Source organism: Fistularia commersonii, chromosome 1 (genome assembly GCF_037954325.1).
Source record: "Fistularia commersonii isolate RoL2024-O1a breed Wild chromosome 1, RoL_Fcom_v1.0, whole genome shotgun sequence".
Taxonomy (NCBI): domain Eukaryota; kingdom Metazoa; phylum Chordata; class Actinopteri; order Syngnathiformes; family Fistulariidae; genus Fistularia; species Fistularia commersonii.
In genome coordinates this window covers 1,510,811-1,527,149 of record NC_141284.1, presented here as the reverse complement: position 1 = coordinate 1,527,149, position 16,339 = coordinate 1,510,811, and the positions used below count along the sequence as shown (strand labels likewise).

The 16,339-nt window shown below is 47.2% G+C and overlaps 1 protein-coding gene across 1 annotated transcript; it reads right to left on the bottom strand.

The window, feature by feature from the left end:
* Positions 1–981: 981 nt before the first annotated feature.
* On the bottom strand, positions 982–15,415 carry fndc7b (fibronectin type III domain containing 7b). The gene is made up of 27 exons (XM_086164661.1): positions 15,280–15,415; positions 14,637–14,900; positions 14,285–14,542; positions 13,838–14,098; positions 13,443–13,703; positions 12,928–13,176; positions 12,561–12,821; positions 11,397–11,654; positions 10,715–10,975; positions 10,561–10,610; positions 9,950–10,160; positions 9,162–9,422; positions 8,077–8,337; positions 7,631–7,891; positions 7,204–7,464; positions 6,866–7,126; positions 6,463–6,720; positions 5,879–6,142; positions 5,513–5,773; positions 5,116–5,376; positions 4,347–4,604; positions 3,959–4,216; positions 3,455–3,715; positions 3,076–3,363; positions 2,718–2,954; positions 2,444–2,509; positions 982–1,938 (listed from the first exon to the last, which is right to left on the bottom strand). Exons 1-27 carry the CDS (start codon positions 15,413–15,415, stop codon positions 1,652–1,654), a joined length of 6,474 nt encoding a protein of 2,157 aa, XP_086020787.1. The 3' UTR covers positions 982–1,651.
* Between the last annotated feature and the right edge of the window lie 924 nt (positions 15,416–16,339).

The following is a 16,339-nucleotide window of genomic DNA, read 5'->3' as shown; positions in this document are numbered from 1 at the left end:
TTCGTTCCCGGAGCGGCCGCTAGGGGGCGCTGTTTCGCTTTTAATAAATATTCGGCAACCACCAGGTTCCGGCATGAGTTTAATATGTGTTTGTTATTTTTATTAAAGCTTCTTTGCTTCTCTATAAGAAGCCACAACTTTCCTCTTCGTATCAGATAATCAAGAATCACTTTGTAAGCCCTACTAGCTGCATACATTTTAATCCTTTACCAGGTCATACGTCCATGTTCCATACTATCCATCCATGTCTATGGACTTCTAGACACTTGCAGACATTCAGACACAATCTAGCAGGTTCCACTCTAAATTCTAGCTTACATTTTCAAGTTTCAACCCAGGTAATTCTTCAGAAGTTGTACCTTTGTTGATGACACCCCCTGTTAACACAACAACCCCATTCAACCTAGTTTTTGCCAAACAACTCACCCGTTTACATGCCATCACAATGTCGAGCAGCCAAGAACCCTGTTAGTTATAGACGGAAAAACAATTCCAGTTACCAACTGGACTGGACGGCAGAAAAGTGGGAATGACGACAGTGTTTCTCCTCTGCACTGATTCCACGCACTTCAGATTTCTGAGCGATGGCACAATAGTTGCAAGAACTTAAGAACTAGGATTTTTTCAAATTATGGTGGCTTGTTTCCTGATGTACTTCATTCACCATCGCCTTTCACAGACTCCCAGAGGGATAGCTTTAAGTGTCTGAAATTTCTGTTATTTTGTTTTTCTTCTTGTTATCATCATCGAGTACTTTGCAACCCCTTTTTTTCTAAATCGGTAATTAAATGTGCAAGACATCCATTGAAGTTAGTATGAAAGGACATTAAGAAAATAGGCAAGACATTTCCGTAAATGATGCGGGAAACATTTTAAAACTGGAAAGCGCATCGTGCGGCTGCAAGGAAATGACCAATGAACAAACAACATTTTATGTAAAATATTTGAAATGATTTGTGTTATTTATATGTCATAGTTCCATACAGAAAGGTAGTACTAATAGCAATGTTATATATTAATATAAAGACAAAAGTAACATGGAGTTTCCTTCGTTAACCAATAAACGTCTACAGAAAGGGAAACTGTCGGGACCGATGTTTTCATAAAGATATGCTTTTTAATCTTTAACAAATTTTTCTGGGACTGTCGGCGTTCACAAAATGAGAAGTCACATGATGCACCCAAAATAAAACATACTGCATGGCCCTCAAAACATCTTGCCTGATAAATTATTTGATAAATGGCCGTTTCTTTCATTCGTTTTCACCGCATTAGCTTTAATAATCAACCACAGGACAAATTATCATACATGTCATTTCAGCAATACTTAGTTGGACAGCTATGTCACAGGATGCTATGTTGCCCACCATATTTATGGTAATATATATATATATATATACATATATATATATATATATATAAAGTCTATTGCTAATAGAAACTCAAAGATTCATTAGAATGCAAATCAAAGGATTCTCATCTGGTTTGATCTTAACTTATAACAGACGACTTGCAATAGCTTAGTAATGGTACATTATTTTTACAACTCTACAGATGATGTCATGGCTGCTACAGCTTGAAGTCAGTAACCAAACAACCCATTGGGTATTTCTGCACAGTCCAACGTCAGTGTAACTGAATAAGTAGAATTTCACTTGGAGACACGGGTGGTTCTGCACTGTGGCCTGCAGTAGCTGCTTTGTTTGATGGGGTTTTTCGCCGCAAGCCGGACACAGTAGGTGGTCCGGGGTTTGAGGTCAGTCTCTTTGTAAAAGTCGCCTTCCACGGTTCTTACGATCGGCGGCAGATCGGCCCGCTCCGCTCCGCGCTCCTCTTCGATGACCAGCGTGTACTCCGCGGCGTCTTTCACCGTCGTCCACTGCACGTACAGGGAATCTCCACCGACCGTCACATTAACCAACTCTGGAATGGCAAGATCTGAAAGACAAAAGAGGCGTTTGGATTTCGGGGACCAGTTTGCGCCGTTCGCAGTCGCTCCGTTCGCTTAGCTCAGGGGAGCTCGCGGTTCACAACGGGCTATAAAGTTTGTGTTAACTGCTTTCACTGCTTTCATAACACGGTAGAGTTAGTTTTGTTGTGGTGATTCTCAGGATGCATCCCATGTGCCATCTTCTAGAGGTTTGGAAACATGGCTAATCACTCATTATTTGAATCCTAGCATAAAACCTGTCACGGTTTTCAGTGCTTGTTAATTTTAGAAAATAAATAAGCTTTAATCATGATGAAATTCTAGGTTTGGTGGGCCGGAATAAAATGCCAAATGGGCCGTATGTGTTTGCCCGTACCTGACGTAGCTTCAACTTGTTCGTGGAAAACAAAATCTACCGCCCGTCTGTAATGCCTAGAAGCCATCACTTAGCGAGCCGGTTTTATCTTGAACGGTTTCTCTTCACAATGTCCAGGTGTTGTGATTGCGGTTTACCTTTCTCAAAGCCGGCGTGCACTTGCGTTGACCGCAAATCTCTTCTTCTACGATTCCCTACTGGACCTGTTAAGAAGATGAGAAGGCTCGTATAAGTATTGATGATCATAGATATTCGCCTGCAGTTGCAATACAGAGAAGGAGATGATTGAAGACAACTAAGTATAAGAGAGAATAATAGTGACTAGGTATGTAAGCATCCATTGCAAATCAGTAAAGAATGTCTACTGTAGGCTAAGACAGGCTTAGCGGTGGATCTCTTTCTGCGGCTGACCTGTAATGTTGCTGTTGGGGAGACTCTCTCCATTGGCGTTGCTGGCAGTCACTTCTGTGGCATCCGGATCGAAGTCAGCCAGCTGACAGGAGAGACCCGTGGTGTTACAAACCCGGACGCGGCCTTCTTCCGATATATTGTAGACACTGTAACTTGTGGCAAACACTGCAGTGTCCCAGGACAGCACTGCAGCCCGATTGTTTCCGGTATACATCACATTCTGTGGGGCGCAGGGCACTGGAGAAGATACCGACATCGAATCAACAGAAGACTGGGCACGGATAGGAACATTTTGTGCAAGTTGTTTGAAAGGCGTGTCGAAAACGTGTAGCAAAAATTCAAATGGACTCAATGTTACCTGTGGTTCCGGTCAGGGAACTGGAAGGTTCGCTGACCCCGGCTGAGTTTCTGGATCGTACGGTGAGGTTGTAAGCCGTACTGCAAGGCATCTGGAGCTCAAAGTATGGCCGGGGCAGCCAATAAGAAGAGATGCTCATCAGAGCATTTGGGTTGTCTTGGATTCGGCCAGTTATCTCGACAAGGTACTCAACACTTGGACAAGAGACTGCATCCCACGACACCATGGTCCAGTGAGTTCGGACAATTCTCCTCACCTCAGATTTCAGACCGGTTGGAGCACACGGAGCTTAATAGCAAAGGACAAAAATATTTAGCAATGGAAAGAGCAAGCGTTCCACTCTTGTTTTTGTGTTAGCTTGAAGTGCTCTGATACTTACCTGCCCCCTCCTGGAGAGGTGGACTAAATGAACTGTTGCAGATGCCATCAGAGGCCTCAACTGAGAAGTTGTACACTTCGCCACATGTTAAGCCTTCGATGGCACAAGAGGTGTCGGTGGTGTCGCAATAAAGAAGGCCTCCATCCATGGTTTGGGCACAGCCAAAATACTCCACGGCACCCTCACTGGTGTCCCAAGACAGGAAGGCAGTGTTGTTCTCACACTCAACGTCCACCGTGAGGCTGGAGGGTGCACAGGGTACTGGGAGGAAACCACAACTGTCAATCATCAAGGCCACACAATTGGACTCATCCGCATTGTTTTTTATTCATAGGGTCAAAAAGCAGCTGCAGAGGATATCTCAACAGTATCGTATGATGATTTAGTCTCTGGTTTTTCGTTTTCCCAAATGGGAAATCTTCTGCAACGCGATTGATACGATTCAATATAGCTTCAATTTGATTTTAACTCAGTGGAAAGGGAATTATGGGAGCCCCTCCATACCTGATCTGAAGGAGACGGTGGTGGGTTGACTGGTGCAGTTGTCTCCGATGGCGGTGACGCTGAAGTCGTATGCTTGCCCGCAGTGCAGATCAGCAAAGGTGCAGTTGTTCACCGATGTGTTGCAGTTTGCAACGTGTCCATCTGTGCCTGTAGCTGCCAACATGTATGATGTTGCTACAGGGGAATGAGCCCATGTCACTATGGCTCCGCTGTCCTTACAAGACTCCATAGCTGTCACACTTTCCGGGGCACAGGGCGCTAAAGAAGACAGGAAAAAAAATGTAAAATTGAACTTTACCCTTAAAAACACCGGAAACAACAGTGTTCAACATGCAAGTTTTGCCATTTATGTTTTTTTCTTGTCTCTGTATCCCGAGGAAGGAAATACCGGTTTTTATCTTCTTTGGCGGGCTTCTGAGGCTGCTGCATTTGTCCGAGGAGGCCGATACAATGATGCTATATTGCATATCGCAGCGTACGTCTTGGAGTTCGCAGGAATTGTTGGAGCTGCTACAAGAAATAGTTTGATTGTAACCCTCCGCCGTCACCAAGTAGAGGGGCGTCTCGTTGGACATCTCCCACTCCACCAGGATGGTGTCGCTGTTGCACTGCGTCAAGGCGTTGATGGAGGCCAGAGCGCAGGGACCTAGCGGAGAAGAGAGCCGACATTAAAAATGCTGTCATAACAGTTTCTATTTTCAAATCTTGCCAGTGTCAGTCAAATTGCTCGGCATCTATCAGAGACCCATTGACAGCTCCTGATTTTTTTTTTTTTTTCTTCTTTAGTTTGACATTGAAGAAATGCTGAACTTCATATTTGGTGGTTCTGCATATTTGTTGAAAATCAATGTTTGATGTTCATACTTTGTAAATGTAATTTGTTTTAATCTACCAGTAGTACAAGGTGTTTGTTACAAGTGTCAGACTTAAAATAATTGCCAGAAGAGAAGTTTTTATGATGGGATTTCTACGCATTTTTTCCGCATTTAGGGTTAGGGTTAGGGTTGCCCTAACCCTAACCCATAGGAACTTGGTATATCATCCCATAATGCTCCTGAATGAAATGGATTGATCACAAAGATAGAAAAGGAACGAAAGGAAACCCTTCTCTCCTAATCACGAAACCCACAGCTGACTTGTATGTTTTTCTGACATACCCGTTTCAAGATCGAAGGTGTTGCTCCGATCGCTGCTGCAGTATTTGTTGACGGCAGTGACATGAAAGGTGTAATGTGTCGCACACTTCAGATCGGGCACGTTGCATACGGAGGTGGTGGTGTTGCACGAAGATGCGTGGCCTCCACCCCCTTCGGCCCAGACAATGTAGCTGGTCGCACCTTCTGAGGTATCCCAAGTCACCCAGACGGAGTTTGTTACGCAGTCCAGACTGTGCACGATATTCTGGGCCATACATGGTGCTGAGGAGGGGGAGGAACGAGAAGAAATGGTCATCTACCGGGATTACGTGTGGACTACATCGGGATAAGGCTAGTCTGAAGTTCAAGATGGTGACTTTGACATGTGGAAAAAAACGGCAGTTTCTTTTAAGTTTACCTGAAGAAGTTGCTACAGCGGCGCTCGGCTTGCTCTCACAGCCGTTCCTTACAGACACCACGGTGACGTTGTAACTTTCCCCGCACGGTAGATTGTTAATAGTGCAGGCTGTTCCCGTGGAGTTGCAGTAGAGTCGCACCCCGGTGTTGCTCACTGCCGCCACGTGGTAGTACTGAACATCAGGGTTGAGGGACCAGGACACGGACATGGCGTCCTCTGTGCACTGAGCATCAACAGCAACAGCCTGGGGGGCGCAAGGGGCTGCAAGGTGGGAAAGAGAGCATGTTAATAAAACTTTTGGAGAGGCGACTTGGGTACCACTCGTCTCAGTAGAATAACAAAAATAGAAAATGTTGATCGTGAAACCTGTCCACACGTAGGCTACGTCACTCTCCTGGCTGGAGCAGGACTCGTCCTGGCTGAACACGCTAACGTTGTAGATCTGCCCGCACTGCAGGTCGCTCAGATCGCAGTGGGTCATGGTGTTGTTACACTCCGCTCGGTGGCTCCCGTCTGATGCGACGCCCACAGCGAGATAGGAGACGGCCCCGCTGGCATGTTCCCAGGTCACCGCAGCAGAGTTGGAATGGCACTGTAGGCCGGCTTGAACATTGGTGGGCCTGCAAGGTACTGGTCGAGACAAGGAGGCAAAAAGTGAGCATTTGGATTGTAGCAAAAGCACTGCTACGTTGAATAATACTTCTGGTCATGTTTGCCAAAGTTCTTATCCTTTCAAGACGTTTCCTTTTTTTCTAATCAGGAGTCATAAGATTTTAAAAGCAAAACTGGATTGTAGCTTAAGGGGTCGGAGACAAACCTGTGTAGACACGGGTAGCATTGATAGCAAGTAAATGCATCCATTCTATTGAATGTATACGGCTGAAAACTAGGCAGACAGCAAATGTTTTCCACACACGGGATCTAACTTAAATTACAATTTCCACAATTACCTGACTGGAGGTCAAGGAAAGCCTGACTGTTGTCACATCGTCCGTCCAGAGCTGTCACTGTCACATTGTAAAGTTGACCACAATGCAGGCTGGGTAGCTCACAAGTGCTTTCTGTGCTGTTGCACTCTGCCTTGTGCCCATTGGGTCCAAAGGCTTGCACCATGTAGGAGGACACACCCTCACCCTCTTCCCAGGATACCAGACCCATGTTAGTGCTGCACACCATTTCCGCTGTTACGTCCTGGGGGATGCAAGGCACTGCAGACAGACGGGTTTTAATCCAGCATCAGTAATGGACGCAAAGAAGAGCTTTTGTTGAGGTTGACCACTTGTCCTGACAAGCAGTCAAGCCTTTACTGAATGTAAACGTTCAAAAAAGGTATAAGATTAACGCCTTGTGTACCTGTGTCGAGTTCCACGGCTGAGCTTCCAGCGCTGTCGCACTCGTCATCCGAGGCACGGACGCTGATGGAGTAGTTCAGGCCGCACAGCAAGTCGTCCAGCTGGCATGTTGTCTCGTTGCTGCTGCACGTGGACGCATAGCCTCCAAGTCCTTGAGCAACAGCGGTGTAAGATAAGGCTCCTTTGCTGGGCTCCCACGAGACTGCAACTGCACCAGACTCACAAACCACGCGGGCTTCAACCTGCTGCGGTTCACAAGGTGCTGCGAAGACATACCAATGGTGATTTATTCACACCGCACCTCAAAGATCAATCTGCAGATCTGTTGCTTCTTCTTACCGGCATGCAACAGTTGCATCTCGCTTTGGGATACATTGCACATGCTATTCCAGGCAGTGACACTGATGTTGTAGGTGAAGCCGCATAGGAGATCGTTGAGGACACAGGACAGTGAGTCCGTCTCACAGCCGGTCTCATGCTCTTCCATCCCAAATGCTTGGACGGTATAGCTGTTAGCTCCCATGCTAGCCTGCCAGCTCACATAGGCCATGTTACTGGAGCATTCCAGTGTAGACACAACATTCTCGGGACGGCAAGGGACTGGTGGAGGGAAGGGGAAAGGACCACAGAAATTCCAGTCCGATTAAACACAAAGTCCAAGTTACTGCCCTTTCATACTTCTCGGTACTCATCGCTGGATACGATTTTAAGCGGTACGTGTAGTGGTACATGTAAAGGCAAAGTAAACCCTGTGTTGACTTGTTACCTGTGTCCACCGGCAAAGTAGTGCTTGGCGGGCTGCTGCACTTCCCATTAGATGCCACCGTGATCACGTTATATGTCTGACCGCATAGTAGATCCAGCAGCTCGCAGTGGGTGTAGTTGGAGTCGCAGGTGGAAACATGGCCTGCGGAGGATTGGGCGGTGGCCATGTAGTGCAGGGCTCCCTCCGAGACTGCCCAGTCCACAAAGGCGGAGTTGGTGATGCAGTCCAGAACTACTCCACCAATGTCTGGTGTGCAAGGAACTGTAGCAGATTGGAAGTTATACACCGTGTTTTAAACATGCCATTGTTCATTTATGCTGCAGGGGAATAGGTCCCGAGTTTTGGTTACAATGATGACAAAAAAGGCAAACTCAAAATTTTCATAGATAACTCCACTTGCACCCTCTGAGTCTCATGAACCCTATTTTGGAACAACTTAGATCTACCTGAATAGAACTGTACAGCTGGGCTGGGCAGACTTGAGCAGATGTCATCCTCTGCTACCACCTGAACAGAATAGGACCGTCCACAGGTCAGGTTGGTCAGGGTACAAGTGGACTCAGTGCTGTCACATAGGACCATGGCTCCCTCCACATCCTGGGCAGACACTTGGTAGGACAGTGCCCCATTGCTGGGACTCCAGGTCACGACTGCCTGATTGTTGGAACAGTCCAACTCCACTTCCACATCAGTGGGGACACAAGGCACTAAAAAGATGGACATGGTGTGCAAATTTAGACAAGAGACACGTATTATCACGCACGTGTTTTCAAAATACCACGTTGAATTAGCATTTGTCAAGGATATGAAGGTAGTTGGTGTGAGAGGAGGATACAGAGAATAGGGTAAGAAGACAAAGAAGAAGAAGAAGAAGAAGAAGAAGAAGAAGAAGGAGACCATGTGGAGGTGGAAGCTGCCTCAGTGTTCATGGAGTAATAACCATGGACTATCAGATGGGTTGAAGTGTTTTTATCTTCTACCTGCACTGCTTTGCCATGTGAAGAACCTTGTTAGCCTCTAGCTAACGCCACTTTTAGTCTGGCCAAAATGTTGATGTTCCTCCGCAGGCCCTGAAAAGCCGGTCTGAGGCTGAGCAGGCCAGAAGAGCTTGGACCTCTTGGTCTTGGTGTGCCAAGAACAAATCTCACCAGTGACAACCATAGTTTTTAAAAATATAGCTCCGTAAGAAGTATCTGCCAATGGTTGTGGCTTATGAGTTCCACCAACCACCAAGTCACATGGGTTCCTATGGAGCTGTAAGAGGACCGTCCCTCATGTAGGACCTTAAGTGGTATTATTGAGGTCCTGATGGTCAGAGTATCAGGTTGCCTAGACATACGTCTGCCATCACTAAGTCAGATGTTTCCCATTTCTTCTATGCTGTACAGGGGTATTGCACTTGTATGTTTTCATGAATCATATGTACATTTTCATGTATTATCCAAAAATCTGAAGAATCAAAGTGCTTATTAGTCAACCCTCAAGATAGTATACCTCCTACAGTGATCTGAACCGCAGATATTTCTCTCACCAGATTGGAGGGTGTTGATCTCACTTGGGTCGGAGTCACATGACTCGCCAGTAGCAACAACAGTCACGGTGTAATTCTGTCCACAGCCCACACTGGGGATGCCGCACTGCTCCATGTCGGACAAGCAGGTTTGCGGTTGCCCATTTTCCTGTGTGACTGTGGCGGTGTAGAACTCTGCTCCAGGTGAGCCGCTCCACATCACCACAGCGATGTTGGAGAGGCAGTTCGTGGAACTCGTGACACCGGTTGGAGGGCAAGGCTCTAAATGAAAACATTGGAGAAGGGTTGATAGTTTGTTTTAGTTTGCATCAGTCTTTTTTGCAAACTGCGCTTTTCAAGAATATTTCGGCCTTCAGAGCAATGGAAAATGTAATTACCGTAATTTCCGGACGATAAGCCGCGACTTTTTTCACGTAAACAACAATGCGGCTAATATATGGACTTTTTTGGGTGGGGGACGCTAACGAGCTTCACGCCGCTAAAACATTTATCCTCGTCACATCGGGCCGATGAAATGACCGGGAAATTCTGAGTCCGTTCAACTCTGAAGAAGACGACTTTGGCGGTTTTAGTGTGCAGGAGGAAGCACGAGATAGCGATGGGCTAGCGTGTGCGGCTTGTATTGAGGTGCGCTCAATAGTCCAGAAATTACGGTATGCTATTTTGCAATGAATATATTGCCCCCATGTTTCCATTGCATTAGCTTAGCATAGAGTTCTTTGCTTATTCCCGTCCGTTTTCGCCACCTCAAAGTGATGGATTTTGAATTTCCGTGGAAAATGATCTACCTGATTTAAGCACGGCGGGCTCACTGGGGCGGCTCGTGCACTCGGAGTCCACAGCCTCAACAGACAGGTAGTAGACCTCACCACACTGGAACTCAGAAATGAAGGTCCAGCTGTCGTTGGTGCTGAGCTGCACTTTGTGTCCGCTCTCCGCCTCCGCCGTCACAATGTAGAAATCTGCGGTCTCACTGGCGTTCCAGCTCAGCGATCCCACCTTGGAAAGAACACATATTGCACAATTAGAGTATGTAAGAAGCTTTTGAAGAGAATAGTAGCGCATAGAGAGCAATGTAACCTTGGGGTGCACAGGCCAGTGTCTTCCTGAGCTGATCCCAAGACCAGATAAATGCAGAGTATTGTGTAAGGAAGGGCATCCGGCTGATAAGTCGTGCCAAAAGCCAAAGAATCTCAAACCGTATCGACCAAGGCTGATTAACTACAGGGTACCATTGAAAATTGGGCTACTGCGGGTCGAAGAAGGAGAGTAGGAAAGCATGTTCGAAGCAGAGAGAGAAGGTTAGATGGAGAAGGTTGATTCGCTGTAGCTAGCCCTGAAGGGAAAAGCCAAGAGGAAAAGAGGAAGCAGCGACTGCACATTAATATAAATCACCGACCTTCATTGTGCAATTCAGAGATGACTGCAGGTTCTGGGGTATACAACTTGCTGCAAGAAGAAGGCCAATGTTTGGGATGCTGTTTTTAATCTACATTTATAAAGTATGTCCTAAAATAGGGTCTGTCATTGCTAACACAGTGTAGTTTGCCTACCCATCCGTATTGATGTGCTGTTGCTCGGCTTGCTGCTGCACAGCTCGTCGTTGGCCACGACGTAAACGGTGTACACTTGGCCGCAGCGTAGGTCGGTCCAAGTGCAAGTGGTGGTGTTTGTGGTGCAGGCGTTGGTGTGGCCGTCCTGTCCGATAGCAATGGCCAAGTAGGACTCTGCCCCATCGCTCTGAGCCCAGCTGACAGAACCCAGACTGTCCTCACAGTGTGTGAAGCTCTGAATATGATGGGGCACACAAGGGCCTGGTGAAATAGTACATGTTGCATTATTATAAGCCTCCAAAAATACATACCTATAATACAGTGATGGCTCACACAGTTTCTACATTTCTGATCCTCCCAAAAAAAAAAAAAGGACTGAGAAGTCGAAGTGATCAACTTGTAGTTTGGAAGTCTCTCTAAAGTTAGCTTGAAGTGTACGGGTGTACAAGTGAATAGCAAGAAGTGTACTGCTTGTTTCCTGTTACTTGTTTCCCTTCCAATTTTTTGCGGCTTTTTTTTCCATTATCTTGTTCATGTCAGATAACTGTTTATAACATTGCATTTGGCCTTTTTCTTTGCGGAGACAACATCGGAATAAAGTCATTTCCAAAACTTGTGCATGCATCGTATTACGCGACCCTTCCTTTTGGAGCCCCTTGCATTTAGACCCCAAAGGCTATACCTGTCTTGAAGACAGCAGGCTGGCTCAAGGGGCCGTTGCATCGATCATCTTGCGCTTGAACATTAAAAGTGAACAGTTGACCGCAGGGCAGCGAAGCCTCAAGCTCTGTTTGATTGGTTTGAAATGCCGTCGTATATCCCAGGTCCCCTGTGGCCGTCACCACGTACAAAGAGGCGCCTTCCGCTGCCGACCAGTTTAGCACCACCGTCTCATTGTCACATGACCCATCGGCGACCAGATCAGCTGGCTGGCAGGGTTCTGTGGAGGGAACAGTAGTTCAGTTCCCCTGCAGGGTAGTTCCAGTTTTATGAATAAGCCCATATCGTGACTTGTATGCATCTTTGTATAATCAATGGGCTCGCTAGACTGTAATGTCCTCTGAAAGACATCTAAAAGCCACTGAAATCTGGATTTAAACAAAACATAGAAAAAGTAATCATTCATGGCATACTAAGCTGCACTATCTAAAATGTTCCAAATTGTCTTACAGTTTTTGGTCAACAAGACATTTTCCTAATGACTGACTAACTACCAATTTAAAGAGGATATTGGAAAAGGACAATTAAGTCAATATACTGTACACAGTAAACCCTTGTTTTTCCCGGGGGTTACGTTCCAAAAAGAACCCGTGATAGGCAAAATTCGTGAAGTAGAAACCTTTATTTTTTGTTTTATTATACAATTAAATACTCTATTATACATCGCTGCTGCCGTCCTTATGTTTTTTTCTTCCTTCTTTACGGAACGAACGGAAGATTCATTCATCCCGTAATGCCGACCTACAGCCGCATAGCTTTTAGCTTCCCTTAGCATGTCCAGAAGTTTAACTTTATCTGCCATAGATAGCATCTTCCGCTGCCTTTTGGGCCCTTTTGTCGCTCCAGAGCATTTTGTCAACATTATGGCTTTTAGAGAAACTCGAAATCGCAAGAGAATTTGCACGTACGTCATGTAAATTCGTCAAGCTGTTTTACGTACGTGTACATATTCAACTGCGACGTTATCGACGCACAGGTAGAGAAGAAGCGGAGTGACTTTTTAGCCAATCAGAATGCAGAACACAATGCACCATGCAAATCCGTGAAGAAGCGAAACGGTGAAAAGTAAACCGCGTCATAGCGAGGGATCGCCGTATACTACTTTTGAGAATGCGTGACACAGTACCTGTCTGAATCTCCACGGTGTTGCTGATTTCACTGTAACACATGTCGCTGTATGCTGTCACGGAGAACATGTACACTTCCCCACAGTGCAAGTTAAGGAACTGGCAGGTGGAGTTGGTGGAGTTATGTCGCAGAACCATTCCCCCGCCAGAGGTCGCACTCGTCATGTAGAACTCTACTTCCTCCCTTTTCTCCCAGTAGAGACTGGCTGTACTTGTCCCGCATTGTAGTTCCACTCCAACATGCAAAGGCTTACAAGGGCCTGGGAAGGAAGTGCAGAAAAAATAGCTGCGAGGTGTTTCCAGGGGGCTTGAAGTCCTAAGAAAGGGGTTTCCACAACAGAACTGAAATGATTTTTCTGGACTCACGTGTTCTGAAGGTGGTAGTCGTCTGTATAGCACTTTGACAGCGGTCATTAACAGCAGCGATGCTGACGTTGTACGTCTGGCTGCACTGCAGATCCATCAGATCACACTGGTGCTCATCAGTCCGACACCAGGCCTGGTGGCCATCGGCTGATACTGCAGTCACCGTGTAGGACTCAGCTCCGCTGGCTGGGTCCCAGGACACTTCAACACTGTTGTTGAAGCAGTCCAACAACACTGACACATTTCCAGCTGCGCAGGGAGCTAAAGATAGAAGAGGAGGTGGGTTGGGGAATACAGAAGATGAAACCTAGTCGGGACTGATCTTTACATATCCTCAAATTCACTGCATTTTGGAAAGTTGTTGTGCATGATCAGGGCAACCAAGACTTGAGTAACGAAACTCAAGAAAACCAACCAAGTTCATTCGCATCTGACACATCCGCTCTCTGGTTAATGTCCTGCACTTGATGGATATCTAAGTGTGGCAAATCCAAGCGGTGTCTGAGCTTCCCTACCCGAAACCAGCAGGACGGTGCTAGAAAGGCTGCTGTTGAGCGTTTCTGCGATGGCGATGACGTTGACGTGGTAGACAATTCCACAGTGCAGATCCTCTACTTCGCAGGATGTGTCATCGGTGTAACAGGTGAGAGAGTGACCGTCTCGTCCAGCGAGGTGGGCTTCGTAGCCCACAGTGCCGACGCTGGCCTCCCATGATACGACTCCCGTGTTGCTGGGACAGTTCACGCTGGTCTGGACGTTGGTGGGTGGGCATGGTTCTGTGGCGAAAAATAAGAAATGGTACCAACAACTCAAGATGAGTTGATGAGCTCAAAGAAGTTGGCTCCCCCTGTTCTTTTTCAAAGTTGAAATTTTGCTGATCTGTTTAATGCTAGTTCCAGTGCTTACTCACCTGTCTCAATCGCAGCGGTTTCTGTTGAAGTGGACAAGTTTTGGCATACATGATTGCTTGCTGTGACATTGATGCTGTACGTCTGGCCACATTCCATTTGGTAGAGGGCGCAGTAGGTGTCGTTGGTTGTACAGGAGACCATCAAGCCCTGCTCAGTAACTGCCTCCACCTTGTAGTACTCTGCACCAGGCGTCTTGTCCCAGAGCACCTGGCCGATGGTCAGGCTGTACTGTACACTGATGTGAGAAGGTATACAAGGCTCTGAGGAAAGGAAAAAGGGTGACTTGATGGGTAGACACTGACTTGTATAACAGTGCGATTGCATTCTTGAAGTACGCTTGTTAAAATCTGCCCGTACAAAGACTACTTTTAAGACCACCTTAACAGCTGCCCTTGTAATTCAGTGTTGATACTGCAGCATGTCAAGGACACGTCAAGTTGACCTACCAGTAACCAGCTGTACGGTCATGTAAGCCATGCTGCTGCAGGTTTGTCCTACAGCTGTGACGGAGACAGAGTAGCTCTGTCCACAAAGCAGCCCGTCCAGTTCACAGTGGGTGGTGTTGGTGTCGCAGGTGACATTGTGGCCGTACGTGGTCGCCTCTACGACGTACGCCAAGGCCCCATTGCTGGGATACCAGGTCACGGTAGCTGTCTGAGTGTAGCAATCCAGCACCGCCATGATATGTATTGGTTTACATGGGACTGAGAGAAAAACAGGTTACATGGTAACTAACCATTTGTTTCCTTTGCAAGTAGATAGAACTACTGTTAAGTTTTTATCTTGTTACTCCTGTACCTGAGGGTGTGTTCAGAACACCAGTGGGAGGGCTGTTGCAGTATCCATCAGAGGACACCACGGAACCGTGATAGATCTGACCACAGCCGAGCCCCGTTATGTTGCAGAACCCTTCTGTTGTTCCTTGGCATGTTGTTGTCTGGCCATCACTGTCCTGCACCGTGGCGAGGTACGAGTCGGCTCCCGAGCTCTCGGACCAGAACACTGTCAGAGTGTTTGTCTCGCAGTCCACCTCAGAGGACACATTTTCAGGGGTGCAGGGCACTAAGGGGCGAAGAGGAGAGCCAGTGTGGTATCAACACGTTTGATTAAAAAGTCTCCAAATGGGTATCTATACTGCAAAACGCTTTATGGGGTTCACCCTGGGCCGGTTGCTCGTCACTTTTAGGGCCACGTGTCGGGACATACAACCATTCATGCTCTCATTTACACATCTGGGCAATTCGTGATCTCCTTTTACTTGCTTTCGGACACTCACGCAGATATGGGAAGAACTTGTAAGCTCCTCACCGAAAGGCCCCCTAGTGGAATCGAACCAGAGACGCTAACCACTGTACCGTCACTGCACCGTCTTAATTCAATATATCCATTATGCTTCTTGGATGTTCTTGTTAGCCACCGAGACCGGCCAATTCATACTTACCAGTCCTGATTGTCGCACTCTGGCTTGGCTCGCTCCGGCAGTCAGAGTCCGCTGCCGTGACTGTGGCAGTGTACTGCTGCCCACAGCGCAGGCCTGTCAGATCACATTGGTTTTTCATGGCGGTACACTCGTCCATGTGGCCATCAGACGCAATGGCCTTCACTGTATAGATATGTCCTGTATTGCCGTAGCTCCACGACATGGAGGCCACATTGTCGGCGCAGTCCACGCTGGCTCGAAGGTTTTCGGGAACACACGGCACTAAGGAAAAACCCATCGTGTGAAAAACTTGTATTGTTCAAGTGATCCTACAATACCGCATTTTGAAGTACTTGCTTACCTGTCCACACAAAGTGCCCTGTACCCTGGGAGCTGTTGCAAGTCCGTCCCTCAGCTGTGACAAGCAGGTTGAAGATTTCTCCACAGGGCAGGTCGGTGATGTCACAGCTGGTGTTGGACGTCGTACAACAGGTGGTGTCACCGTTCATCTGCTCCAGCGTGGCTGTGTACGTCACGGCACCAGAGACGGCAGCCCAAGAGATAGTCGCCGTGCTGTTCTGGCAACCCGCTGCTTTTTGTATATCTTCAGGAGGACAGGGAGCTGCAGCAAGAGACCAATAGTAGTTTTTTTGTGCTTGTTTACAAAAAGTACAACCCAAACAATGTAAGCATACCAGTCTCCGTAGTGACAGGGTTGCTGGGTCCACTCATGCACTGCTGGTCCTGGGCTTTCACGGTGAAGGTGAAGTTCTGGCTGCACATCAGCGGCGGCAGGTAGCAAGACCCATCTGATGTCGGGGTGCACTCAATTGTCTGGATGTCCCCTTGGCTGTCTGTCGCCATGACAACGTAGCTTTCCGCACCCTGGGCCTTGCCCCACGTCAACCAGGCCGAGTTTGTAAGGCAGTCGATCTCCACGTCAGAAAGGTGAGGTACACAGGGAACTGAGAGCAAAGAGCAAGAAACAGATTTTGTTGGGTTTTTTTTTTAAACAATGCACCGGAACGTAATCCAGCTGTAACTGTCCGAGAAGCGGGGTTCGCCCCGGATTCATCGCAGG